The sequence below is a fragment of the Heteronotia binoei genome, chromosome 4 (genome assembly GCF_032191835.1).
Source record: "Heteronotia binoei isolate CCM8104 ecotype False Entrance Well chromosome 4, APGP_CSIRO_Hbin_v1, whole genome shotgun sequence".
Classification (NCBI taxonomy): domain Eukaryota; kingdom Metazoa; phylum Chordata; class Lepidosauria; order Squamata; family Gekkonidae; genus Heteronotia; species Heteronotia binoei.
The window spans coordinates 56788320-56812930 of NC_083226.1; the positions used below are offsets into that span (position 1 = coordinate 56788320).

The window sequence follows — 24611 nt, forward strand, 5'->3', positions numbered from 1 at the left end:
CTAGGATTTTCTTGGGCTTCCCCCCTCCCCCAAGAAAATCTGGATACATTTATGAAGCTGAAATATACCCGAAAAATACTGATAAGGTTTTTGGGGGGAGCATATTTTCTTCTCGGATAGTTCCAAATGCACACTCCTACCACAAATCCAGTGTTCAAGGTGACACATTTCAGTTCTGCTAGTCCAGTCACCTTCCCGGTCATGGATGAACTATTAGAAATCACCACCAGTCCCTGACTTAGACTAGTCTCTCTGCCACCATTAGCACACAGAAATGAAAACCAAGTATGAGAACTGTCCTTTTCTGTTCTAGAATCCCATGGCAAATGCCCTAGTTGTTGTCTCAGTCCAGGGGAGAAACAAAGGCACATATTTCACAAAGGCTCAGGCAGTGCAGATAGCAGGATTCAGCAACCAGTACACTTCCTCATTCATATGCTCCCCCCAGAACCTCGCAAATGGGACTTGGATGATCACTTCCTCCTCCCAATATTCCAAAGGTGGGGCACTCCCGACAAAGATCTGCTTGCAGCAGATAAGGACAAGAAATGCACATGTTTCTTTTCTCTTCTTATATCCTCACTCCTTAGGGGATACTTTCCAGATCTCAAGGAAAGGGGACATACACTATGCCTTTCCCCTACTCCCAATGATTTCACAAGTGCTGTGAAAGATAAAGGCAAAAAGTGCATTGACTATAGTAATAGCCCCATTTTGCCTGATGTAGGCATGGGGAAGATACCATGTTCTCCCACCCTTCCATGGTCTCCCTTGTTGGGGCCCCTTCCTACACCTGAACATGCACATTCCTCATTTGACAGCATGGCTCAGTCTTTTTTGGAACATGTGGGACTGGGATTATTAAACTCCAAGGAACCATTGAAATGGCACTCCTACTCCTCAGAATGGAAGCACCTCTTTTCATGGGCTAGTCAGAAATATTGACCCAGTAATGGGCCCCCTAAATAAAATCTTTGATTCCCTCCCATACTTAGTCTGAGGGAAAATGTTCTCATCATCTATACAAGTGCATTTGGCAGCCATCGCCTGCTTTCAAGCACATATATGAGGAAAGTCAGTCTTCACCCAAAGAGAATCTGAAGTGTCCTTAAAAGGCTTGTTAAATCAATTCCCACCAGTCCAATCCCCAGTCCCTCAGTGGAGTCTTGCACTGGTGCTACCCAAACTAATGGGCATACCATTTGGATTTGCGGCCCATTCATACTACTTTCTATGGAATCTGTATTATTGGTAGTCAGAACATCAGTGAACTTAAGACCTTCCCTCATAATCTCTCCTTCCTTAAACTTTTCAAGTATTATAGCCATTCCTCAGGTTGCAGCCCAAGGTTTTTTAGGAGCTTCACTTAAATCAAGACATTACTATAACAGTATCTCTACTGCAACTACATGATGAAGCTGAACTATACACTCTAGATATCCGCAGGACTCTTACTGTTCTCTCTGAACAGAACCAACAACCTATTCATCTTTGTCTCAGGCCCTAAATCACATCAGGATGGAGGAAATTAAACCCATATGAAAGAAGGGATGGGTAGTGTTTGTCTCTACTACAAGCATGTTTGTTGTCTAAGGTGGTGCAGGTACCTGTTCTCACACTTACTTTAAATGGAAGAATAACCTCCTGTGGTAAGAACAAGCTTGATATTTCATGGTGTGGTGCCCATTGACAGTTTCCTGGTGCCCACCAAGTGCTTTCAGAAAGTGCTTTCAGCAGGGCTTCTGATTGGCTGTGCAGATTAAAAGGCATCCTGTTAAACAGAACTTCTGCCAGAAATGTTGAAGAGTTACTCTTAGACTTGTATATAATCTTGATTCCTGACATTTTGTGTTTACTTTTGCCTGCTGTTGCAACAGACATTTTGTGACTGTGTCCTTCAGCCTTCGTCAGAACTCCAAAGGTGCCCGCAGGATCAAAAAGATTGGGGACCCTTGTTGTAGGCTTTAACTAGGTTGACAGGAATGGTAATGGGTAGACATATAGATAAGGCTTGGCTATGTGAGCAGGAAATTGGGAAAGGACTCCCTTGGTGTTGAGCAGCATCAGCTAAACCCTTGATTGCTTTACAGAATGCAAGTTGGGAGGAGATCAGACTTGCCACTTCTTGGTACAATTTTCAATACAAGCTAGAATAAATAAAGCTGAAAGCAATGCCAGCTGAGTTTGGAGCCAGAATGGTGTTGCCCAGAAATGTTGGCAGCAGGAGGCTGCCTATAGTGTAGCTACACCACAAACAATATGAAAACCAGCTATTAATAAACATAGTTTAGACCATTGATTGGTATTTTGCAGCTTCATTTCAAGATGTAAGGACAATTTAGTGATAACCAAATTCCAAAGCAATCAGGTAGTCTGTTACACCATACTGACTCATTATGACTTCTTCCTGGAGAAGAGGTGGGTCAAGCCCCATACAACATAAAGTATTTTCTAGTATGTTATTATTACAGATATTATCTATTAATGGCTGATCAAGAGAGCATGTTCTATGCTAGTGGAAGTGAAAAGAGTAACGTATGACTCTGAAACTTTTATGAAAGCCTCTTTTTAAAAAGTCACTCATTTGAAACAGCTAATTTTTAGTCTTTCATTTTTCAGGTAGAGTAGCATAGAGTCTTTCATACACATGAATATGCATGTCCAGATGCATGCCAGATGAGTGCAGTAATTTCATCCTCTAGTTTTTTCCCCCTTATCTCTGTATAGAATGACATATTGCTTCATTGCTTTGGAGTTTCATAGAAGCTTAACAGTGGAAGTTAAGTAAGAAACAATGGCTATATACGTAAAATCAAACAGAAATACCAAGGAATAAACATGCACCAAAGAGAAGCTGATGTTAGGACTAAGCTAAAAGGGAAGTTGGGTTTTTTTGAGAAGTGAATATTTTCAGTAGCAACATAAAGCACCAATTTTGAAAGATTGCTTTGAAATGGGTCAAAAGTAGTGTTCAGGTATGTTTGCACACATTTTCATATTGCATTAACACACACACACCTGCCGCACACACACTTTTTGTCAATGTTCTGACCCTCTCAAAGGATTTTTGTGACCAATAATTGGCAAGGCACAAACACTGCATGTCAGTTTATTTATTTATTTAAGCAATTGTATTCTGATTTCCCCATGGCTCAAGGTGGCTTACAATACATAATTAAAAATAATATAACAATAAATGCCAAACCACTCCAGTCTAACAAAACTTAGTAAAAATTAATAATATGCAATAAAATGCAACTTGCAGTAGCCAGCACATGCAGTGTAGAAAATATGAAATAGTTTCTTCTATACCTTCTGTCTTCTTCTATGCCCATCATTACAGCAGTTTCTGTTACTTAAGTAGAATGGTCCAAGATAAGGCAAAGCTCACAGCCTACCAAACAGCTGGGCAGACTTCTTGCACAGTTTCATTCATTTATTTCTGAAACTTTAAGAGCCAATTATTTTCTCTTTTAAAAAAATGATGCTTATGAATCCTGACTAACTTATGCACTAAAGAGGTACCATATAGCTTTCCTAGAATCCAAGAAATACCTGAACACCCAGGCAGTGCATCTTCTCTGCTACATGCCCTGAGGCTCAGAAAACTATATACCCTGAGGCTCAGAAAACATTTAATTTATTGCTGTTATGGATTCTGAACAACATCTAACTTGTTTCCATGCTTTCAAAATTATTTGTATAATTTTGTTTTTACTTGAATGAACTACAATCTTAAATTATATTATAACCAGACTGACCTAGAACTGTACTTTCTCCCTATTCTCTTTAACTCCTGAAAGTAGTTTTCACAAGAAACAACTTGTCAAAGAAACAATGGGTCAAAACAAACTTGTCAATTATTTATATGTCACTGAAAAGTACTGCTATGTGTGATGAAGGATTTCTGCAAAATCACTAGCCAATTTCAATTCACTCAAAGTCAGCAACTTTATTGTTGATGTAGCTTGAACTATTAGTATTTGTTGTGCTCAGTGAATGTAGTTTTACAAAAATACTATTTGGATTTAGCAATTTGTATACTAGCTATTTGGACTATTTGTATTCATTTTGCTGTGTAAATATTGTTTTACAAAAATACTAAACTGAAGGTTGGCATGTTCCAACCAAAAGTAGACATTTTTGGAAGTCCCGTTGCTTTTACTGGGAGAAAATGTCTATGTGCTTGTCACATAAAATGAAAAGGAAATAAACCTACTTAATTTTGACTATGCTGAGGGAAATGTTTAGCAATTGTTAAGGCCAATTGGTAGCCTGGGGACATCTACCACACCACAAACTGTTGGAACCTTTCCTCTTCAGCCATAAGAGTGCCATCATTGGGGATTTGCCTGAGGACAGCAATGAATTCAGCCTACCTAATGCAAATCTGGGGCTTTTCCCCAGCATCTCTTCACTGCTACCATCTCTGCCCAGAAGCTTATCCTTTCCAGCCCCTCTGCCTTTTGGGTTTGCATTACACATGTGATGCTTGATGAGTGAAAAAGTAAGCAGCTATCAGGTCAAGCATATACAGTACTACATAAGACACAGGGCACCAGGAACAGGACAAAAAGCCCCCTCCCCATTTTTTTTCTGTTGAAAGTGTTGTGGGGTAGAAAGTGGGAAGGTAAAGTTCCTCCTGGCATTCAGCCATACTCTGGGACCAATTTGCCCCTCCAAAGGGTTGTAAGGACGAGTCCCATGTCAAACATGAAACAGAAGATGCATTGCATGTGCTGTATAAAGAGACCTTTACATGTTAATGGAAGTCAATGTGCTTAGAAGGGTGCAGCTCTGGCTGATTCCACACTAACCTTGCTCCAAGCCAGGCTTCTGTTTCTCTCCAGAGCAAGCTAGCGATTTCGCACCAGCCGCTCCGCACCACTATTTTGCGCTGGGGCAAACCACGATTTCCCATGCCACAGTGTAAACCTGAAAAAACAGGTTTACACTGCAGTGTGGCAAATCACAGGTTGTCCCGGTGCAAAATGGCAGCGTGGAGCAGCTGGTGCAAAATCGCTAGCTTGCTCTGGAGAGAAACGGAAGCCTGGCAAGGATCTAGGTTAGTGCGGAATCAGCCTCTGTTTAGAACAGCACTGTTTTCCTTTCTTTTTTTTAAGATATGAAAGTTTTTTAAAAACACACACACAATACAAAATAGAAACATTTATATTTCAAGCCCAGTCTATTTTGTTCTATCTAGCATCCTGCTGAAGCTGTCAGATTTTTTTTTTTAATGTTTTCATGGTCTTTTGCTCACAGAAGAATTTCTAAATGACCTTTTAAGCAGTATTTTATCCAAATTATTATATACAGTCACATACACAGCACAAAATCAGTTATAAACTTTGCTTTTTTTTTTTCTCTCAGAAGTCAATTATGATTCAATGTATAGACCCTTTCCAGACTTGTGTATCTGGAAATCTTCTTTAATTAACTTCCTGGAACAATGAAAATTTCAGTATGTTTATAGGGGTGAGGTAATAGGTGTATATTTGAACATTTTAGATATCTTATACAAAGTACTACATCAAAAGTTCCTAAAGTCATGGTATAAGGATAGAATTAAATTATTACTAGCAAAACAATAGCAGAGTAGAAATTAGAAATTAATCAACAGGGTAAAAATGAATCAACAGTTTTTCAACAGAGGCAAGTAAGTGATATGACATATTGGACCAAAAGCTACTGCTAGTTATTTTGACAAAAGCTGTTCTGGAGTCATAAATAGATGACGAAGACAACAGTTCTATAGATTACTCCAGACTATTCAGCAAGCATGCTATTTTATTTTCTTCCTTTTGTACATAATGTGATCTCTTTTAGTTACTGCCAGCATGCCATGTTTCCTTTCATTCCATGATCTCCTTGCAGTTACTTTCATCTAAAGCATATGTAGCATACATGGAAGTAGCCAATTGCAAATTTCTTCCCTATCACTGAGAAGTTATCAGGTTATAAGATGATTATGTATATTAAATACTGCAAAACAATCTGGATGTATCAAAACTGTATTTCAAATTGAGGTTTTGTGGTGGCCTTTATCACCCTGGTAGCTATCATTAATTCTGAAAAAGATGACAGAGTTCATTTTGAGGAGTAATCCTTCTAGTATTCAAATATCTCAGGGCTATTCAATGTCACGGTATCATTCTGGGATAAATTTGGAAATTATGATTAGGAAGCACTGCTTTTCAGAGGTTCCAATCCTTCTCAGCTGGCAGATCCTAGAAAGGGTTTTTGGTATACTCCTGTTCCTTTTCATTGGATTTTTCAGGATTCAATCTTGTCTCCCATTTTTGTTCAGAATATACTAGACCTTAGATGAAGTCAGCCAGTCATCAATAATTTGGTGACACCAAACCATATTTCTTCTGCTTCTTTGGAACAGTGAGGCAGTCCAGGCCTAGGCTCAATAGCTGAAGGCTCTAAAGCAGGGGTCCCCAACCCCCAGTCTCTGACCTGTTAGCAACCAGGCCGTGAGTTGTATAATTATTTCATTATATGTTACAATGTAGCAATAATAATAATAAGACATTGGATTTATATCCTGCCATCCACTCCAAATCTCAGAGTGGCTCACAATCTCCTTTATCTTCCTCTACCACAACAGACACCCTGTGAGGTGGGTGGGCTGAGAGCTTTCCCAGAAGCTGCCCTTTCAAGGACAACCTCTGCCAGAGCTATGGCTGACCCAAGGCCATTCCAGCAGTTGCAAGTGCAGGAGTGGGGAATCAAACCTGGTTCTCCCAGATAAAAGTCTACACACTTAACCACCACACCAAAATAAAGTCCACAATTGTATCATCCCAAAACCATCGTCCCCTCCTCCCCAGTCTGTGGAAAAATTATCTTCCACAAAACCGGTCCCTGGTGTCAAAAAGGTTGGGGACCGCTGCTCTAAAGAACCGAATGATGCTGTATAAGCTGAAGTTCAGGTGAGCCAAGTCAGATTTTATAGTGGTAGATGATTCATTGTACCACTGATTGGACTCCAAGAAAGGTCAGTATCAGAGTCTGGTGGTGATGCTGAATCCAGCCCTGCTTCTAAAGCCTCAGAGGGCACTGAGGCCTTCATTTCTCAGCTTCAACTGATTCTCAAGCTTTGCCCATTACTAAAACATACTGCCATGCATGCCTCTTCCAGATTGTGTGTAGCTGCCCTTGAAAACTGTCCAGAAACTTCACTTAGTCTGATTTTCCAATACATAAAAGCCCAAAATTGGTATAAGGGCAAGGCTTATGAAGCTACAAAGATAAGATGGAAATGCCTAGGTGACCAAGATTTGCCCCTACATTCAGGGTTAATTGGTCCAGGTGGTTAGGGAAATGCCTACTATCATTTAAGTAAATGAATGGGCTTGAACAGAGACTTTAGTTGGCAGGAGTATTTAAATAAACATAACTCTCTACTTAACTAACTGATAATAGTTCAATAATATTATTTCTGTTAGGGGGCTTGCAATGAGGTTGTGGAAGCAATCACCTTATTTTCATCTAGTCCTTTGGGAACAAGGTCACACCCCCATTAAAAATCAGGGCCTGTGGGGCCTCTTTTACCACAAAGTAATCATGCATACAATCGCATAGATTGGTTTTTCAGGTACATTGTATTGATATATATGAGATCATTGGTAACAGAGGGTGGAGGAAGGGAACAATACAAATGAACAGAAGGAACTGAAAGCTGCAGCAAACTATGCATTTCTCCAGTTTCAGACCATTTTACAAATTCACCTTCTTCCACAGGAATTAAAGAGGAATGAAACACAGAACAAAATGGCATTCTGAAATGAAAAATGGCAGATCTGAAAGATTCACTCTTCACAATTCATCTCCTCAGAGACTCCACTACGACATTATCTACTAGTTTTACAACACTAGCTCAGGGTCTGCAGCTTCAACCCACAAATGCTCTGAAGTATTCGCATGGTAGATGAACTGTCCTTTCTCCTAAGACTAAGCATGCAGAGCTTTCCCTCTCCTGCCTGTTCCCCCTCCATGCTTCCTTTCCTCAGCACCGTGAAATATTAATGAAGCATAGGGCCAGCAATAGTAGACAAGCATCCTTCTGTTGGAGCAGTCTGTCCCTGCTTATCTGAAAGTAATTAAGGTAGCAAAATTGATTCTGAACTTTGATTCTAACATGTTCAAGAATACTGGTTAGGTCAGCATGAGTTTACCGATAGCTCTCTCCTTTGAAATAACCAAAGTGTCCCCCCTCACTTGTCTCATATTTTCTCACTTGCAGCTGACCTATTGAATTATGACCAAACCCAGGCTTATCTAACAGCTATTTTTGACTTTGCCAGAATCAAGGTTCAGGTTAGGGATGGTCATGGGCCAGGGGAAATAGTGGTTTGTTTCGTTTCATACTTTTGATTTCTGACCTGGTTAGTGGTTCATTGGTTCATTGGTTTGGGAGGTGTTTAACTCACCAGAAGTTTTCAGCAGGCTCTTCTCCACCCACTCTTCAAGTTTGGTGATTGGATTTGGAATGTCTGAGTTATAGCATCCCAAATCATGTGATCCCAGGAAAGCTCAGCATCAGCTCTCACTGACAACTCTTCATGTTGGAGAATGGGAGCATTGTGATTGGCTCCCGGAGCTGCCAGCCAAGCTATGGACAACTGCTATGGGCATTTCTAGGGCTCCCCAGTGTTGCCCAGAAATTGATTGAATCAGCACCAGGCTGTCTGGAAAAACAAACTGCAAAGATTAAACAAATGAAGCACCATGGTCAGAAGCAGTTCAAAGTAATCCACCAATCAGCCTGATTAGTGCATATATAATGATTCATGGTTTGGTTGTGCCCATGCCCAGTTCGTTGTGAAAACATTTAGCTTACTTATGATTTATTGTTTTCTGGACTGTGAATCAGGAATCAGAATCTGTGGAAATCAGAAGAGGCCAAATTTGGTAGCTAAAATTGTTATTCCGCTTCCTCTTATTTCAAAACCAATTGACTACATAAGTTCATTGATTACTTAAAAATACATGCATTCTTAGTGGTTAGATAGGAATAGGAGATTTTAGTCCTTGTCAAGGCAAGTTTGATGCCTCTGGGGCCAGGTACCACCAAAAAATGTTGAGTTGCTGATCAGAAAGATCTACGGGACTAATACAGGGAGAGGTAGTCCCAAAGGTATGCTGGCCCCTGGCCATATAGGGCTTTTAAGGTAAGTACCAACACCTTGAACCAGATCTGGTACTCAGTAGGTAGCCAATGCAGTTCACACAGCACAGAATGGATCTGTGCTCATACAGGCAATGATGTCAACATCCATGCAGCAGCATTCTACACCAGCTTGAGTTTCTGGAGCAGGGTCAAGGGCAGCCCCATGTAGAGTTACAATAATCTAGCCTGGAAGTGGCCATCACATGGGTCACTGTGGCCAGGTCATGAGGGGTAGGATATGAGACCAGCTGTCTGACCCACCTCTGATGGAAAAAGGCAGATTGGGCAGTGGTGATAACCTGGGCCTTCATGGTCAGAGAGGCATCTGGGAGTACCCCCCAAGCTCTTCACTCTCAATGTGGGCACCAATGGGGCCCTGTCAAAGGCTGAGAGCCTGATCTCTAATCCCAGCCACTGTAGCCTAGGCATAGGACTTTCATCTTCAATGGATTTAGTTTCAGCCGGCTTTGTTGCAACCATCTAGCCACAGCTTGCAGTGCCCTACTCAGGTCCTCTGGGGCTGAATCCAGGTGGTCATCCATCAGCAGATAGAACAGGATGTTGTCTGCATATTGGTGACACTCAAGCCCATATTTCCAGATAATCTTGGTGAGGAAATGCATATAGATGTTAAATAACATCAGGGAAAGAATCATTCCCTATGGCACATTATAATGGGTGCTGCCAGGATAGTTCACCCTTGAGTGCCACCCTCTGTCCCCAACGCTGAAGAAAGGATACAGGCCACTGAAAGGCCAGCCCCTGTATCCTTCTGTCGGCAAGGCATTGGGCCAACATATCATGGTCAACCATATTGAACACTGCTGACAGATCAAGAAGGATCAGTAATGCTGAACCACTTCGATCCAGATGTCACCAGAGATCATTCACCAAGATGACCAACACCATCTCTATCTCATGAGCAGGGCAAAAGCTGTACTGGAAGGGATCCAAGATGTCAGCATCCTCCAAGAAAGAGCTGCATCGCTACTGCCCTCTCCACTACCTTGCCCAGGAACGGCAAGTTCAAGACTGGGTGGTAGTTTGCAAGGATCAGGGGGTCCAAAGATGGTTTCCTCAGGAGAGGACAGACCACTGCCTCCTTCAAGATGGATAAGGGGCTTCCATTTCCATTATTATATAAATTGTGGCTGGAAGGTTGGAGCAAAGCAACAAAACTTTATCTGCAAAATAATAATCCGCAAATGCCATAAAGCCTTTATTCAGTTCCATATCATTTGGAATGCCCTGAAGCAAAGATGTTAAAGACCAAATTAATCTAAATAATTGAGCTGGATAAACATCACCACACACCCCTGCCCATCAGTCCGAGACTGGCAGAGGATCGAAAAAACTGTGTGTGGGGGGGGGGGAGCAAATGCTGCAAGGCAATGGTTTCACCATTCGCACCCAGGTCTCAGTTATGCAAGTCAGGTCTACCACCTGTTCCACCAGGTAATCCTGGAGAACAGATCTTAACGTTGATAGGCCTGGCATTGACAACACTAGTGCCAGAGAAGGGTATGGTTTCCTATCCCCACAGCCAGCATCTTTTGGAATGGGATGAAAGTTGAGCATGTCCATATCTCTATCTCCTTCCTACAAACCTTCTCCCACCATCATACTTCCCATGCCCCAACAGCACCAAAATCCCCAACCCCAGTGTGGCCTCCCCCATTGGAACCTATTAGCTCAACCTGCCACTGTGGCATACAAATTATGGTTAAAAACAGACACTGTAACAAAAAATTTCACCTCATAAACCAACCTCCACCCCCCCCCTTAATCCTATACTCTTTTTAACAATAAAACTGCTAATTAATGTCTAATATCAATACGATTCCAATTTCATACTAATTAATAAACCAATCAATATGAAAGGGAATTTATCCTGACAAACCAAGAATACGAATCCCTCCCCACCCAACACTAGCAATAAAACCAAATTGATTGATACATTTTTAAAGGCAATCCTAATAAATTAATCAATCCAAAACCCACAATTAATTAACCAGTATACAATTAATTAGTCATGAACTCAAAACAGAAGAAATAACATAAAACAAAGAGCGGGGGTCTATTTAGAGGGATTTAGTTGTAAACACATGGGCCAAACAGCAACTCAAACATCAAGTAATAAAAGTACTCTTTATAGTGCCCAGTCTCTAGGCTCTGTGTAAAGAATGTCAGAGCTCCCTTTTCAGAGGCAGAGGATCTCCAGTGCTCAGCATTTATCTACCACATGGAGCCAATCACCATCCTCAATCTTCCCCCAGTTTTAGTCTCCAAGCAACTTGGAGCTGGTTGCATCTAGTTTGTTGGTGTGGAAAGGTGTTGGGCAATTAAAGCCAAAGTTACAACGAAGTCTGGATGGGTGGAGGGGCAAACAGATTCACTGGAGTTCAAACCTCCCTCTGTGAGCAAATACAGAGAGTAAGTTAATCAGAGAGAGAAGAGAGTAGCCCAGACTGTTGCATAGAATCCATAGTCATATTCTTCTGGCATTTGAAAACATATCCAGAGGACTTCTGTTGGTGGTGAGAGCAGTTTCTGAGCTTTGTCCAATGTTACACAGCTGAGAGAGGAGCCCAAAGTAAGCCTACTGGGGAAAGGTCTTCAAGTCATGGCACAACTGATGGAGTCATCTGACCCTTGCTGTTTCCTGGCACCAGCAGCTCTCCCAGTGCTAGTGCTTCTTGCAATGGCTGCAGCAGTCAGCTCACTCACAGTCCAGTCCCCTGCATTGGTCAGTGGCCCAAGAAACCACCCAGCTGCTTCACTACCAGCTGGGCCACCCAATAAGAACTCACGGGCACTACATTCTGCTTCAAAGATAATGCTGCTGTGAATTCACAGTGGATTCAGGCATTTACAGGTAGGTTCAAATTCCAGATTTGCAATGTGCTAAGTAAGGCTTTTTGTTATCGAGATGGACAGGGCTCTTTTGGTAGAAAAAGCCCAGCAGGAATTCATTTGCATATTAGGCTACCCCTGATGCCAAACTAGCTGGAACTGGATTCCTGTGCATTCCTGCTCAAAAAAAGCCCTGGAGATGCACTTCAGATCATACTTCTTGTTAACTTTTAAAGAAGGACAGCCCTGAATTTAAGACAACCCCTCCCCCCCCCAATGTTATATACAATTTATTACTGTGCAAACATGTATGTGAATGTAAGATGATCCCTTCTTTTTTCTTGATGGTACACCTGGAAAAAATGTAACCTTTACTCTATCACTCTCATCAAACAACCCTAAACTGGATTTTCTTTGAGTCTTCAGGTAGCTATAAAACTTCAGTCTCCTTTTCTGGCTACTTGCTACAGCTGAGACAGTATTTTCACCCTTCATTTAATAAATGGCTTGGAACCATTTCACCCCCTGCTTTCTGCTCATCACCTGCTTTTTGCTGGGGAGCAGAAAACAGAGGGTTAAGTGGCTCAAAGTCATTTAACTCCCTTCTTTCTGCTCTTTGCTGCTTTTGGGTTCCTAGTTAATATCAATTCATGATTAGGTTAATTGCTCAGGTTTTGTAGTTCATGCCGATTCCTATTCAAATGGGTCTCTTGAAGCTGCACCCACGACTTTTTAACCCAGCAGGGAGGCTCGCCCCAGAGGGCCCAAACCCCAGACGCACATCTCGTTGGAAGGCACCCTCTAGTCAAGCCTCCAGGACAGTCTGCATTCTCCCCACCCCAAGTCATCAAACCCCAAGGTTGATCATGCCAGACCCTTAATTCCCCAAAAGGGGGATGCTTCATGGTCCTCCCCTAGCTGCATAGTACCATAACCCAGGAAAACCTGCCAACTAAAGTGACCACCTATTTAAACAGCACCTCCCAATAGCCAAATCCACAATCGCCATACAGCTATGTAGGGTAGGCAAAAAACACACCCCAGCAACTGCCAATCAGCTGGAGAGTAAAAAATTCCTACCCAGCCCCCCTTAAAGGGGTGACCAGCAAACGCTTACATAACAAACAGGGCGAGCGGGAGGGCCAATCGTCAAAGGACTGCAACAGGGGAATGGAGGTCTGGCCATTAAAACAACCAGGCCCCGCCCCCTAAATTCATGCCCAAATGGGTGACAGTCCTCTCTCCCTCCTGGGAAGGCAAGCTGCAAGCATACGATTGCCCCCCCCAAATCGGAATAAAGAGTCGGACACAACTGCATTGGTATAAATAATGGGCCACTTTATTAAACATCATAAATTCCAGCAAGGGCACCCAAAGTATGGCCTGGTCAGGGCTAGGAGTCTCAACAGACTGCTCCCCTGCCATTAGCGGGCGAGAGACCCAGCCCCCAGCCGGAGCTGTGTCCCATAGCTCCCGCCAGGCCAGCCCAGCAGGGAGGCTCACCCCAGAGGGCCCAAACCCCAGATGCAAACCCCAGAGTGCCCCTGCCATTCAATACAAACATATTTAGGGGAGGGATGGTGGCTCAGTGGTAAGCAGAAGGTCCCAGGTTCAATCCCTGGCATCTCCAACTAAAAGGGTCATGGCAAATAGGTGTGAAAAACCTTAGCTTGAGACCCTGGAGAGCCGCTGCCAGTCTGAGTAGACAATACTGACTTCGATAGACCGAGGGTCTGATTCAATATAAGGCAGCTTCATATGTTCATTAGCTGAGTCCCAGCTGAGAGCCGACTGAAGTTCTCCACGCCTGGTGAGTGGCCCAAAACACGTGGCTATGGCCACAGATGAGAACTCGGCTCCTCTGGTCAGGAACAACAGCATCTAAAAGAGAACAGTCAAACAAAAACATAACCATTAACATTACAACCAACAATCAAACCTCGGGACTGAGCAAAAGTCGAATATAAGACTTGTAAGCCGATGAGCGCCACCGGCCCAAGCGCTGAATGGAGGCAGAAGGATACCCCATGGCGGCAGCTGTCAAAGCTGCCCCAATCCTAAAGGAGTGGGTCCCAAACCACACCCCCGATAACCCCAGCTCACCTAAAGCCCGTGACATCACAGTCCAAAACTGATGCTTTGTCAAGGGGCTTCCATTACTGTGGCAGAACAGAAACCCCTTGTTATGCCCCCGGACTGCCAAATAAGCCGCTAACGCAGTGACGGGGCACAGCTCGAGCTCTGAACAGTTACCCAGCTCAAGCACCATACCCTTTTGAAACTGATCCATCTTTGAGTGATGAACAGTCATCATCACATGACCCTCAAAGCAGCCAAAACACAGTGAGCTGGACCTGGAACGGTCGTGTGGCCACAGGTTTCTAGGCCGGTCTCTGAAACAGAAACTACAGGATGCCGTGGGCCAGTGCTTCCCTATCAAGAACTGTAGCAGCCGGCATTCTTCAGTGCTCCCATCCAAGAGGAAAATCCATATCAGCGAGCTGATGTTGGACAAGTGTCCCTTCCCGCCACGGTCCGAGCTAGCTTTCCGCTGGCATTTGATCAAGCGGCACACTTCCCCCATAAAGCAAAAATCAGAAAGCTGGCTCAGCGTGGCGTCCTCCCACAGTGAAGGGAAGGAGGGAGAAGTCGAGAGCACGGATGGAGGAGGGCCGGCGGTTCTGCAGGCTTCCAGTTTTGGCAACAGCCCTTCCTGCAGCTGTGACCCCCCAGCAAAGAGCAGAGAAGAGAGCGACATGGATTCCGACGATGAGGCCATGACGCTTTGTGCCAGCTCCAGGACGAGAAACAAGCCGCGGTGGGACCCCGGCGACGAACTGCTGCAGCTGGAATCACCCCCGAAATATCACACCCAGATTGACTACTTCCACTGTCTCGTCCCCGACCTCCAGATCAACGACAACCCGTGCTACTGGGGAGTGATGGATAAGTATGCGGCAGAAATGCTTCTGGACGGAAAAAACAGCAAGTACACACTTTTGTGGGGCAATTTACTCATGTTGCTGTTGTATTTCAACCAACTTCAGTCTAACTGGAAAATGAAATAAGCCTAGGAGGTGAAGTGTTCCTCCAAACAAACAGAGGGACTAAGAGCAATGTGGCTCTGTCTGTTCACCCCAGCCCCCTGCAGTTTTCCTTTTGATGTGATTTAAAGGCACACACACATTCAGAAACACAAACAGTTGGAAGCCTCTTCTAAACCTGCCAAGGCTTGAAGGCATTTGTGCTGGCTGGTGGTGGGGAGGAGCCTGAAAAACCAGGGAATTCCCTGCCCAGACCTGTGGACTGGCAAGTTTAATGGGGAGATGGCTTGGGAAACATTCCATTGATTCTGGGAGGACTCTTGTTCTCCTTGCCCCTTCTTCTGGATCAACAACATAGGCCATTGGCGAACTACTCAGGCAGGACTTTATGATGTGATGTTATGCCTTCCATATTTTCCTTTAACAAAAATCACAATTTACTCAAGTAGAGTTGTAGTTGTAGTTTCTGGATCAAATGAATGCTCTTAATCCTCTGTGGCAATGCTCTCCAGTTGCCAGAGAAGGTGACATTCAAAGACTTTGTTTCAAAACCTTTCAAAACATTCTGTGAGTTCATGGCATAATGCACCCTTAATGGTTAATTTATGAGATTAGTATGTTAATTTATACTGTATGGCATAATTTATACAGTGTATGTATTGGTTTTAATTGGGCAAAAATTAAGTTTGTTTGATTGCCTTATAGCAGCTAAGAACTATTCATGTTGAAAAATCCTCCTCTTACAGAATGTTTTACTGAACTAATGTGACCACTAGAGATTGCTGATTAGCAGTACAAGGAAAATCAGTCACAATTTTGCTTTACCAAAGTTTAATTGGGGTTCTTCTTTAAAGGCATAACAACTCAGTCTTTTTGTACCAAAGCAATCCCATTTGCAATGACTGGAACAGAAATATTTAGGAACTAAAATGAGTCCGTTATTAACATACAATAAAGAAAGATATGTTTAGTAATTATGTTTTAAGCTTAGAAAAAGCTTCTCTTTGGATTTGATAACTGAGTTAAGCATTAATAAATGGAAGACCAATTCTGATCCTTCTTTGGTGTCCGACTTCTCTTAACTTATGTGTTGTGCACTCATATAGAGGCATTTTTACAAATACACACATGTCAGCATCCCCTACCAAATCCATGCCAGAAGTATGTTGTTGTATATTTTGATTTTATAATTATATCCAAGATATATCCACATGACAAATATTGTTGGTGATTCTTTATTATTTTTGTTATTTGTTACATACAAAATGAAATAAAAACTCTAATACATACTGTTGGATTTATGGTCTTCTTGCATTTTGTTTTAATGTTTTTTTTCTGCAGATATTGTCTGAAAAAGGCAATAGAAATTCACTGAATGCCTTGTACATGCGGATTGCTAAATAATTCTATCAATATTTAATCATGGCATATTTTAACTTGAACACATTTAATAAGGATCTTATACAGCTTCCTCTTTAAACATTTAAATTAATTTTAGTTCAGTTTAGATAATTAAATTGTACACACATCTTCAGTTAGTGTTAACACTGTGATATTGATCACATGATTTAAAAATATCTTGTACATTGGGACCTAGAGTAGCATATGCTTATAGCATAGTGTGGATGCAAAGAGAATAAGCTGTGACTGAAAAGATTATTCTTTTGAACAAGATTGCTTGTTCAAATCTTGCCTGTGCCTGACTTCAGTTAGACCACCTAGACAAACTCAATCTTCCATATGCAGCATTATGAGATACATAATACTAGCTACCTTACATGGCTGTGGGGAGAATTGCAATAAATAGGTGATTTTAAAAGTGGTGTTGTTTCGTTTCCATGATACTTATGAAATTATTTCTCTGGTCTATATCATATTAGGTCACATAATTTAATTTAAATTGATGTTACAATGCTCATTCATTCATGTCTCATTAGTTTCAGTAGAATTTGCTGTTCAATAAGTATACTGGCAGCAGCTCTTCAGGGTTTTAGGTAGAGTACTTTCATATCACCTATCTCATCTTCAAACTGCAGTAGCAAAGAATTTAACCTGGAACCTTGTGCATGATACACTGAGCCATGGCCCCTTCCAAGACCTTGCAGCCTAATTCTATTAATATTTACTTAAAATTAATATAAAGTTACATTTAAATAAGCATGCTTATGATTGCAGCCTAAGATCCATATGTATCACAATTGCACATTAAAGCTATTCTGTGTGTCTATCTATCTGTTTTTCTAGGTATTATCATTTTTATGCCTTATCATTTCTATGAGATAGGTTAAACTGATTGCCATTTGTTCAGATCCTATGGAGCATTTCTGAAGATAGATTGCCTCATCCTTGCAGTGCAGCCCAGAATACCCCCTGAAATGCTGCTTCTAGGGACAGGAAGAGCATTTGATTGAGTGTTTTTAGGGGGAAGGAAGAGGCAGAAAAGCTGTTCTTTGCAGGTAGAAATCCATTGAACTGGGAAAGTGCTCTATGGATCCAAGCTACTGAACTGCCTGTTAGTCACTTTGAGGTTGAATGGGGTTTGAATCTATGTATCCCCTGGCCTATTCCTACATTCTAAGCATTTTGCAGTACTGCCTCACTTGTTCCACATCACACAACTCATGTAAACAGATGTTATATGATTAGGCTTCCTGTAATTCTTAATGTCAAGGGTCCATATCATTATGTATTCCATTTAGTTATGCCCTAAATGTGGTTTTACTGTACTTCAATATTAACTTTAATCCATATTCAGATAGCCAAGTTGACTAAACCTGAAGATACTTAAATCTGGAGACGGGGCTCATAGCCAAGCAAGAAGTTCTTTCATCAAGCCTGAAAATGCCCCAATTTTTCAGTAAAAAAAAAAAAAATGAAATCTGGGGAAAAAATTACATTGGTGGTGTAACCCCCCCCCCCCAAAAAAAAATTATAAAAATCTGGCAGCAACCAACAACTACCACTCAACTTGCATAACTTAGGTCTGACTGCCTGATGTTGTCCAACAGCAGCACCCAAATGAATGGTTTTAGAATAGGACCTTGAATTCCAATTCTGCTGTGGAAAGTTACTGAAGGCTATTATGCACTGGTCTTTTCTCCTATGTTCACCATGCATCACTGATGGGTTTTTGTTGTTGTTGTGCATTTGTCTCTGCTGTCAGTATCTGTCAGGTTTTCTTTTTCTTCTGCAATGCCTCCCTTTCAGTGCTCAGTTTGCTTTCTGCTCACAGATTCCCTTGAATTTTTCCTCCTCTTTTTTCCTTTTTCCTTTTTCTGACTCTTGGAGGCCCCTCCCCACACATATTCTCCCTGCAGGATTGGCTCCTGTGAGGGGGGCTCTGTTGGTCAGTCCAATTTAAACTAGGCAGCATGACAGCACCCCAGCCAAGCATGCAAGGAGAGATGGTCTTTCCCAGGGTTTTCATTCTTAGTCTGCCTCAGTGTACAGGATTGTTCTGAGGGTAAAATGGAGAGGAGAACAACATAAGATGCTTTAAACGAATGATAAATATAGCTGTGGGTGGAGTGACAGATAAAAGTGGAGTGGATGTCCAGGAAGGAGAAAAGAAGGAAAGGAAGCAGAGAAGGGTGAGATATGCTATATGGGAGGAAAGGGGGAATATTGTGAAGAAGGTGAGATGGGAGAATGGGTACCTTTCACAGGTCCTTGCAGCATTTCCCACTATGCTACTGGGCCCACTCCAGCAACTGGCTCCACAGAAGTGGGCCATAGTTTACCAGTTTAGAAAGTACCAGGGGTAGGGGTAGGGCAGAAAACTGAAGATGGGGAAGAGATAAAGGTAGGATGGTAGGGGGACTAGACAGAGAGAAGGCAGGCAAAGGGAGGCTTTCAAGAAAGGGAAAGAGAAAATAATGGGAGGCAAGGGGAATTTACCCTGCAAATCCTTGCAGTTCCCTGCTTGTGTATATCAGTTTTCATAACCTGGAAACCATTTAAAATGTATATGGGAGTTTACCTTTTATTTTTATTATTACTTGTTAAAATAAGAATGTAAATAGGACTATACCATTAGTGCAATTAAATTTGGATTTATAGAATATTTGATTATAAAATCACATAGAACCATAAACCATCACGTTCAGGTGGTACGATTCCTCATGCAATTAATTAAACCTGCATATGCTCTTCAAAGCTTATCTAAAGCTGTAAATGGGCAGAACATTATAATGTAAGAAATGTTTATTTGAAGATCCAGTTTTTTATTTTTTATGCTTCATTTTCTGTTGTGATCTATTTGTAGAGTTTAGAGGGTTTCAGGGTCTGCTCTTTTGAGGAAAATTTCTGCACTTCACTTTGCAGACTTATGCACACAGCAGAAGAAAATAATTTAATGAAAAGTTATATTCAGCAATCATGCATCTGCAAAATTTTAGACTGCAAAAAATTTCAGCTAACAAATTAAAAGCGTTTTTAAAATGGGCATCTGAGTGCCTCATGTTCCACTTTCCCTATTAGCTGTAGCATACTCTGTTGTGGGTTTTTGATTTACAGTCTCAAACAAGCTTCAAAAATATAACATCTTTAATTAAATCCCAAAAACTCACATTCAGGGATAAATAATAATCCATCAGCTATTTCATTCTCTTACAGTACCCAAGAGGACTTGACGTTCTTAATCACTTCAGCCATTTATACCTTCATTTTAGCTCTATTTCAGTCAAGCCATTTAGTGGAGTTTATCTAAATTACAGTATCTTTTTTTATCACACGTCTGGAGCTGTAACACAGAAACTAATTTCTGGTGCAAAATGGAATATCTCAGAAGCACAGACATCAGTAGCAGAGCCGCATTAGAATGAAAAGTTACCTGTCACTAACTGATATTTGTCTCTGTAATGAGCTGAAGCAGTCAGGAAATGTGGCTATAATAAAATTAGGAGCCACCAGCAGCACAACAGAATGCTAAGCATAAAGGAACATGACATTTCTTGTGTCGTTGATACCAGAGCTCTTCCACATAGTGAGCAGAGGACATTTCATTAGCCAAGCTAAAATGCCTTGTATAATGAACTTAGAATAGATGACATAACAGTGCACATAAATATTAGAAGCATGATCTTATAAACTGTTTCACTTATAGGGTTATGATCCCACTTCCACCAGTTTCCAGTCCAAGTTCATTGTCTCCTAAGCAGGGTAAGGCTTAGAATCTATCTAAGAACCCATTGAATCATCACAAAAATTCTAGAGGACAAGACAACCTCATTTGGCACTGGGAACTGGTGATGCTGGAGATAGCATGTGACAACACAGGTTTCTGCAGTAGGCATTACAGTTTCCTATCCAAACACATGCATGACTTTCAGAACCCCATTTAATAATGTAAAGGATTCTGTTCCAGCCCTTTCTATTTGTAGTAAATGCTAGCCATTCTGGAAGTGACTTGGAAGCATGTTTATAGGCAGGTGGCTGTTGAATTATGGTGTTTCAAGTAGTTGTCTGTTCCACTTATATCAGGGCTAGGCAACCCATTTTTGCCAGAATGCCCATGACAAGTGTAACATATACCAGTGAATATGTTGATGTGCCAATAAACAAGAAGGGAAGGGGGAGATGAGAATTATGCTTGGCTAGGCACACTGGAATCACATTGAGCCCCTGCTTCTTTGCCATCTCCTCAGGGGCTCACTGTGGTCCTTTGAGCAGACAATCAGCTCTGGGTGCTAGTAAAATGATCTGGCACAGTTCAGCACATATTAGTATTGAGTATGGCCTGGTTCTACCTTAGCACAGCACCAAAGTCTTTTTGCTAGATCTGTAAAAATCAGTCTTCTACTGGATCTGACAATATAGGTGTCTATTGCACTTACACTCCAGCAGATTCCTGATCTTTACTTCTGGCAAAGTTAACACTGAACAAGTCTAGAGAATATTATTAGAAATGAACTAAAATGCCATGAAAAGAGCTCTCCTTTAAATGTTAATTAAATAAAATCTATGTTTGAGTTTTCTTACATGCTAAACTTCATGCATTTAGATTTATAACATGTGGTTATTCAACAACAAACACAACCAAACTCCATATGACAAGAACAGTTCTTGATATTTTAGTAGAAATATTTAGTAGAAATAAAGACAGTCTTTATTGTTAGTAAATCATAACTGCTTCTCAATTGAAGAAGTCATATATGAAATAAGAATACATTGTCTGGGAACTCATAGGAAAAGAAATCATCAGTCTTCAGTCCTGTAAAGTAGCTCACCAGAAGATATAGAATTCAGTGAGATCTAAGCATACTGGAAAAGTGGGCAGATGTGAACAAGATGTAATTTAACAAAGATAAATGCTAAGTTCTACATCTGGATAACAAAAATGAGGAACATGCATATCAGATGGGGGATATACTTCTGGGGGATATACTTCTGGGTAGCAGTGTGTGTAAATAAGATAATGGGGTACGGGTGGACTGTAAGTTCAGTATAACCAGCCAGTGTAATGCAGTGACAAAAAAGCTAATGTGATCTTGGGATGTATCAACAGAGCCATAACATACAAATTGCAAGATGTCATAGTTTCACTTTACACTGATTGGTCAGGCCACACCTGGAGTATTGTATGCAGAACTGGAGGCCTCACTTCAAAATGGATGTAAACAGAATGGAGTGGGTGCAGAGGAGACCAACAAGGATGATCAGGAGCCTGGAGACCAACCCCAATGAGGATAAGCTGACTGACTTGGTAATGTTCAGTCTGGAGTAGAAGAGCTTGGGGATGAGCAAGATTGTTCTATTTAAATATTTGAAGGGCTGTCACTTGGAGAAGGGCAGGGAGCTGTTCTGTTGGCAGCAGAGGATAGGACCCACAATAATTGGTTTAAATTAAGGGTTGGTAGGTACTGACTGGATATTAGGAAAAACTTTTTTACAGTAAGAGTTTTTTAACACTGGAATCAGCTACCAAGTGAAGTGGTGAGTTCCTATTCATTGGCAGTCTTTAAGCAGCAGACAGACCAAAACTTGTCAGGATACTCTAGGCTAATCTTGCATTGGGCAGGAAGTTTGGCTAGATGGCTTGTATAGGCCCTTCCAACTCTGTGATTCTATGATTCCACATGGAAAAGCTGCCTTACTTTGCAGCAGCTTCACTCTTCCTGGCAAGGTATGGTCTGCATCATTCATCTTGTCAAGGTGTGTTCTACAAAGTCCTTTGTGACTTGGGATCCACTTTGTCCCTGTATATCCTTGTGCAGCAGTTTTGCTGTTCCCTACAAGGTGTATTACCTGTGCTCCCTTTGTCTATGGCATATTCTGCAGTGGTCTGGGCTTGGAGCAGCCTCCTAGAAGAGTGCAGCATTCTAGAGAGCTTTTGGGCAGACCCTGTCTGGGAAAAGGGGAATGATTGTGGGTGTATACATATTCTAAAGAACTTTCTCAGTTGAGAATCAGCAATATAAAACCGACCCATACAGTTGTGCTTTTTCAAATGCAGGTCAAATCCTTTCCTTCTCAGTTATTCAGTTGTCATTCTAGAATGCAGTGAAGTCAATGGAGTTTAGCTAGTTTAAATAATTAAGGCAAAGTGAATTGATGCCCTAGTGCTTTTACAGTCCTGTGCATCTACACAAAGATGGGTTTTAGGGCTGGGACTTAAATTAGGTCAGAAGTCAATCATTGCAAGTTACAGGCAGGCAGTTAAGGATAGACAATAGTAATAGGGAATCAGAGCACTATAGCTCCCCCAGGAGAGAATTGTTCACTCTGGCAGTTCTCAGAAGTAGTGTTTAAATGGTTTATTATCACATAAGGAAGCCAACTATGTAACATTTCATGCTTATAAACGAAGGCATGTTATTCAGGGAAGCCAATGTAAAGTATTATTTCTGATGTTTGCAGCGTACTAGTGTCACTAAGGCACAAGACTGCATCTTTTTTTCAACATTATGTTTTACTGTTCTCTTTCAAAGGGTCTAGCCCATCTCATTTCATAGCTTCGCTGCTGCACTGACAGAACAGTACTAGTTGTGCTAAGAGTGGTTGTTGTTCCGCTAGGGTTTCAAAATATATTAGAAGGAAAAGCAGGCGCATCAGGAGCGTTCACTATCTAAAAAGAAGTTCTAGGTAGCTATGTTGGTCCAAAGCAAAACACAAAAGCAGCAACAAAATCCACACAATACCACACAATATCCTTATTTAGTATGATCTGTATTCTCTCATCACTCCCCTGCTGGCAACAACTGTTCCTTAAGAAACTTACAGTGATCCCCCACCAAAAAAAGCATTACTGAGTTGGGAGAGCCCCCAGAAGACAGCACTGAGGAAGGGAACTGGGTAAGAAATCCACTCTTCTTTCACTGGTAGGACCAATTAAGTCCTACCATCTAAACTACTGGAAGTGGAATTGCTGAAAGCAAGGAGAGCAGAGAGATGAATGTGTGATGCTCACAAGCTTCTCTGAAGAAGTATGCAGGCATGGACATGAAAGCTTATAACTTCAATAAAACTGTTGCCACTGGACAGACTTTGATAAGCTTCTCAAATTGTACAAGATGAAGGACTAATTAAAAGTAAATCTTCATAAAAATTGGAATGCAGTTTTTTTTTCTAACTGTCAAGTCAGAGCAGACTTATGGCAACCCATAGGGTTTTCAAGGCAAGAAACATTCAGAGGTGATTTGCCATTGCCCTGTCTCTGTGTAGTGATTCTGGTATTCCTTGGTGATCTTCCCTCCAAATACTAACCAGGGCCAAACCTGTTTAGCATCTGAAATCTAGAGATCAGGCTAGCCTTGGCTATCCAGGTCAGGGACACAATTGCTTCTGCTTAAGAGTCACAGTGCATTCTGTAGCCCCTGAATTAGGATTGTGCTGTATTTACAGTTTATGATTTATACCTGTAGTGCTGACATCTATAGGATCTGTGGTACTGTTCATGCCTGCCATACAGCAATCCCTTGAACCCAAATAAATCCATGGAGGTAAATGGGCATGTACTTATTGTGTACTTATTGTGGTGATTTTAACTACCCGCAGATTCATTGGGTCAATATGTGTTCTGGTCAAGAGAAAGAGATTGAGTTTCTAGATGCTCTCAATGATTGTGCTATGCAGCAGATGGACACAGAAACTACCAGGGGTGGGGCAATCCTGGATTTGGTCCTAAGTAATGCCCAAGACCTGGTGAGAGATGTAAAAGTGATTGCACTGCTTGGGAGCAGTGACCATAACGTTATTGATTTCACCATTTGTATAAATAGGGAGTTGCCCCAAAAGACCAGCACAACCACTTTTAACTTTAAAAGGGGTAAATTCTCTGAGATGAGGAGGCATGTAAAGAAGAAACTGAAGGGAAAGGTAAATGCAGTCAAAACCCTTGAAGAAGCTTGGAGGCTATTTAAAACTACAATCCTAGAAGCTCAGATAAAATATATACCTCAAGTTAGGAAAGGAACAAACAGGTATAAGAAAATGCCTGCATGGTTAACAAACAAAGTTACAGAAGCTGTAAAAGGTAAGAAGGACTCCTTTAAGCAGTGGAAAGCTAGTCCAAGTGAGATCAATAAAAGGGAACC

General features: G+C 41.5%; 2 protein-coding genes across 2 annotated transcripts in view; both read left to right on the forward strand.

The window, feature by feature from the left end:
* Nucleotides 1-24611, forward strand: part of PTPRD (protein tyrosine phosphatase receptor type D) — a 1753725-nt gene that overhangs the window by 524655 nt on the left and 1204459 nt on the right. The gene's annotated exons all lie outside the window — the stretch shown is intronic.
* LOC132570109 (suppressor of cytokine signaling 4-like) lies at nt 10137-15102 on the forward strand. Its single transcript, XM_060236543.1, has 2 exons — nt 10137-10220; nt 14368-15102. The coding sequence occupies exons 1-2, from the start codon at nt 10137-10139 to the stop codon at nt 15100-15102; spliced, it is 819 nt and encodes a 272-aa protein (XP_060092526.1).

Excerpts from the sequence above, each read along its gene's own strand:
- LOC132570109 (XM_060236543.1), top strand. The coding sequence starts at position 10,137 with ATGTCAGCATCCTCCAAGAAAGAGCTGCATCGCTACTGCCCTCTCCAC. Across the intron at positions 10,221-14,367 it reads GGCAAGTTCAAGACTGGGTG|CCAAAACACAGTGAGCTGGA; the intron begins GTAGTTTGCAAG and ends CCCTCAAAGCAG.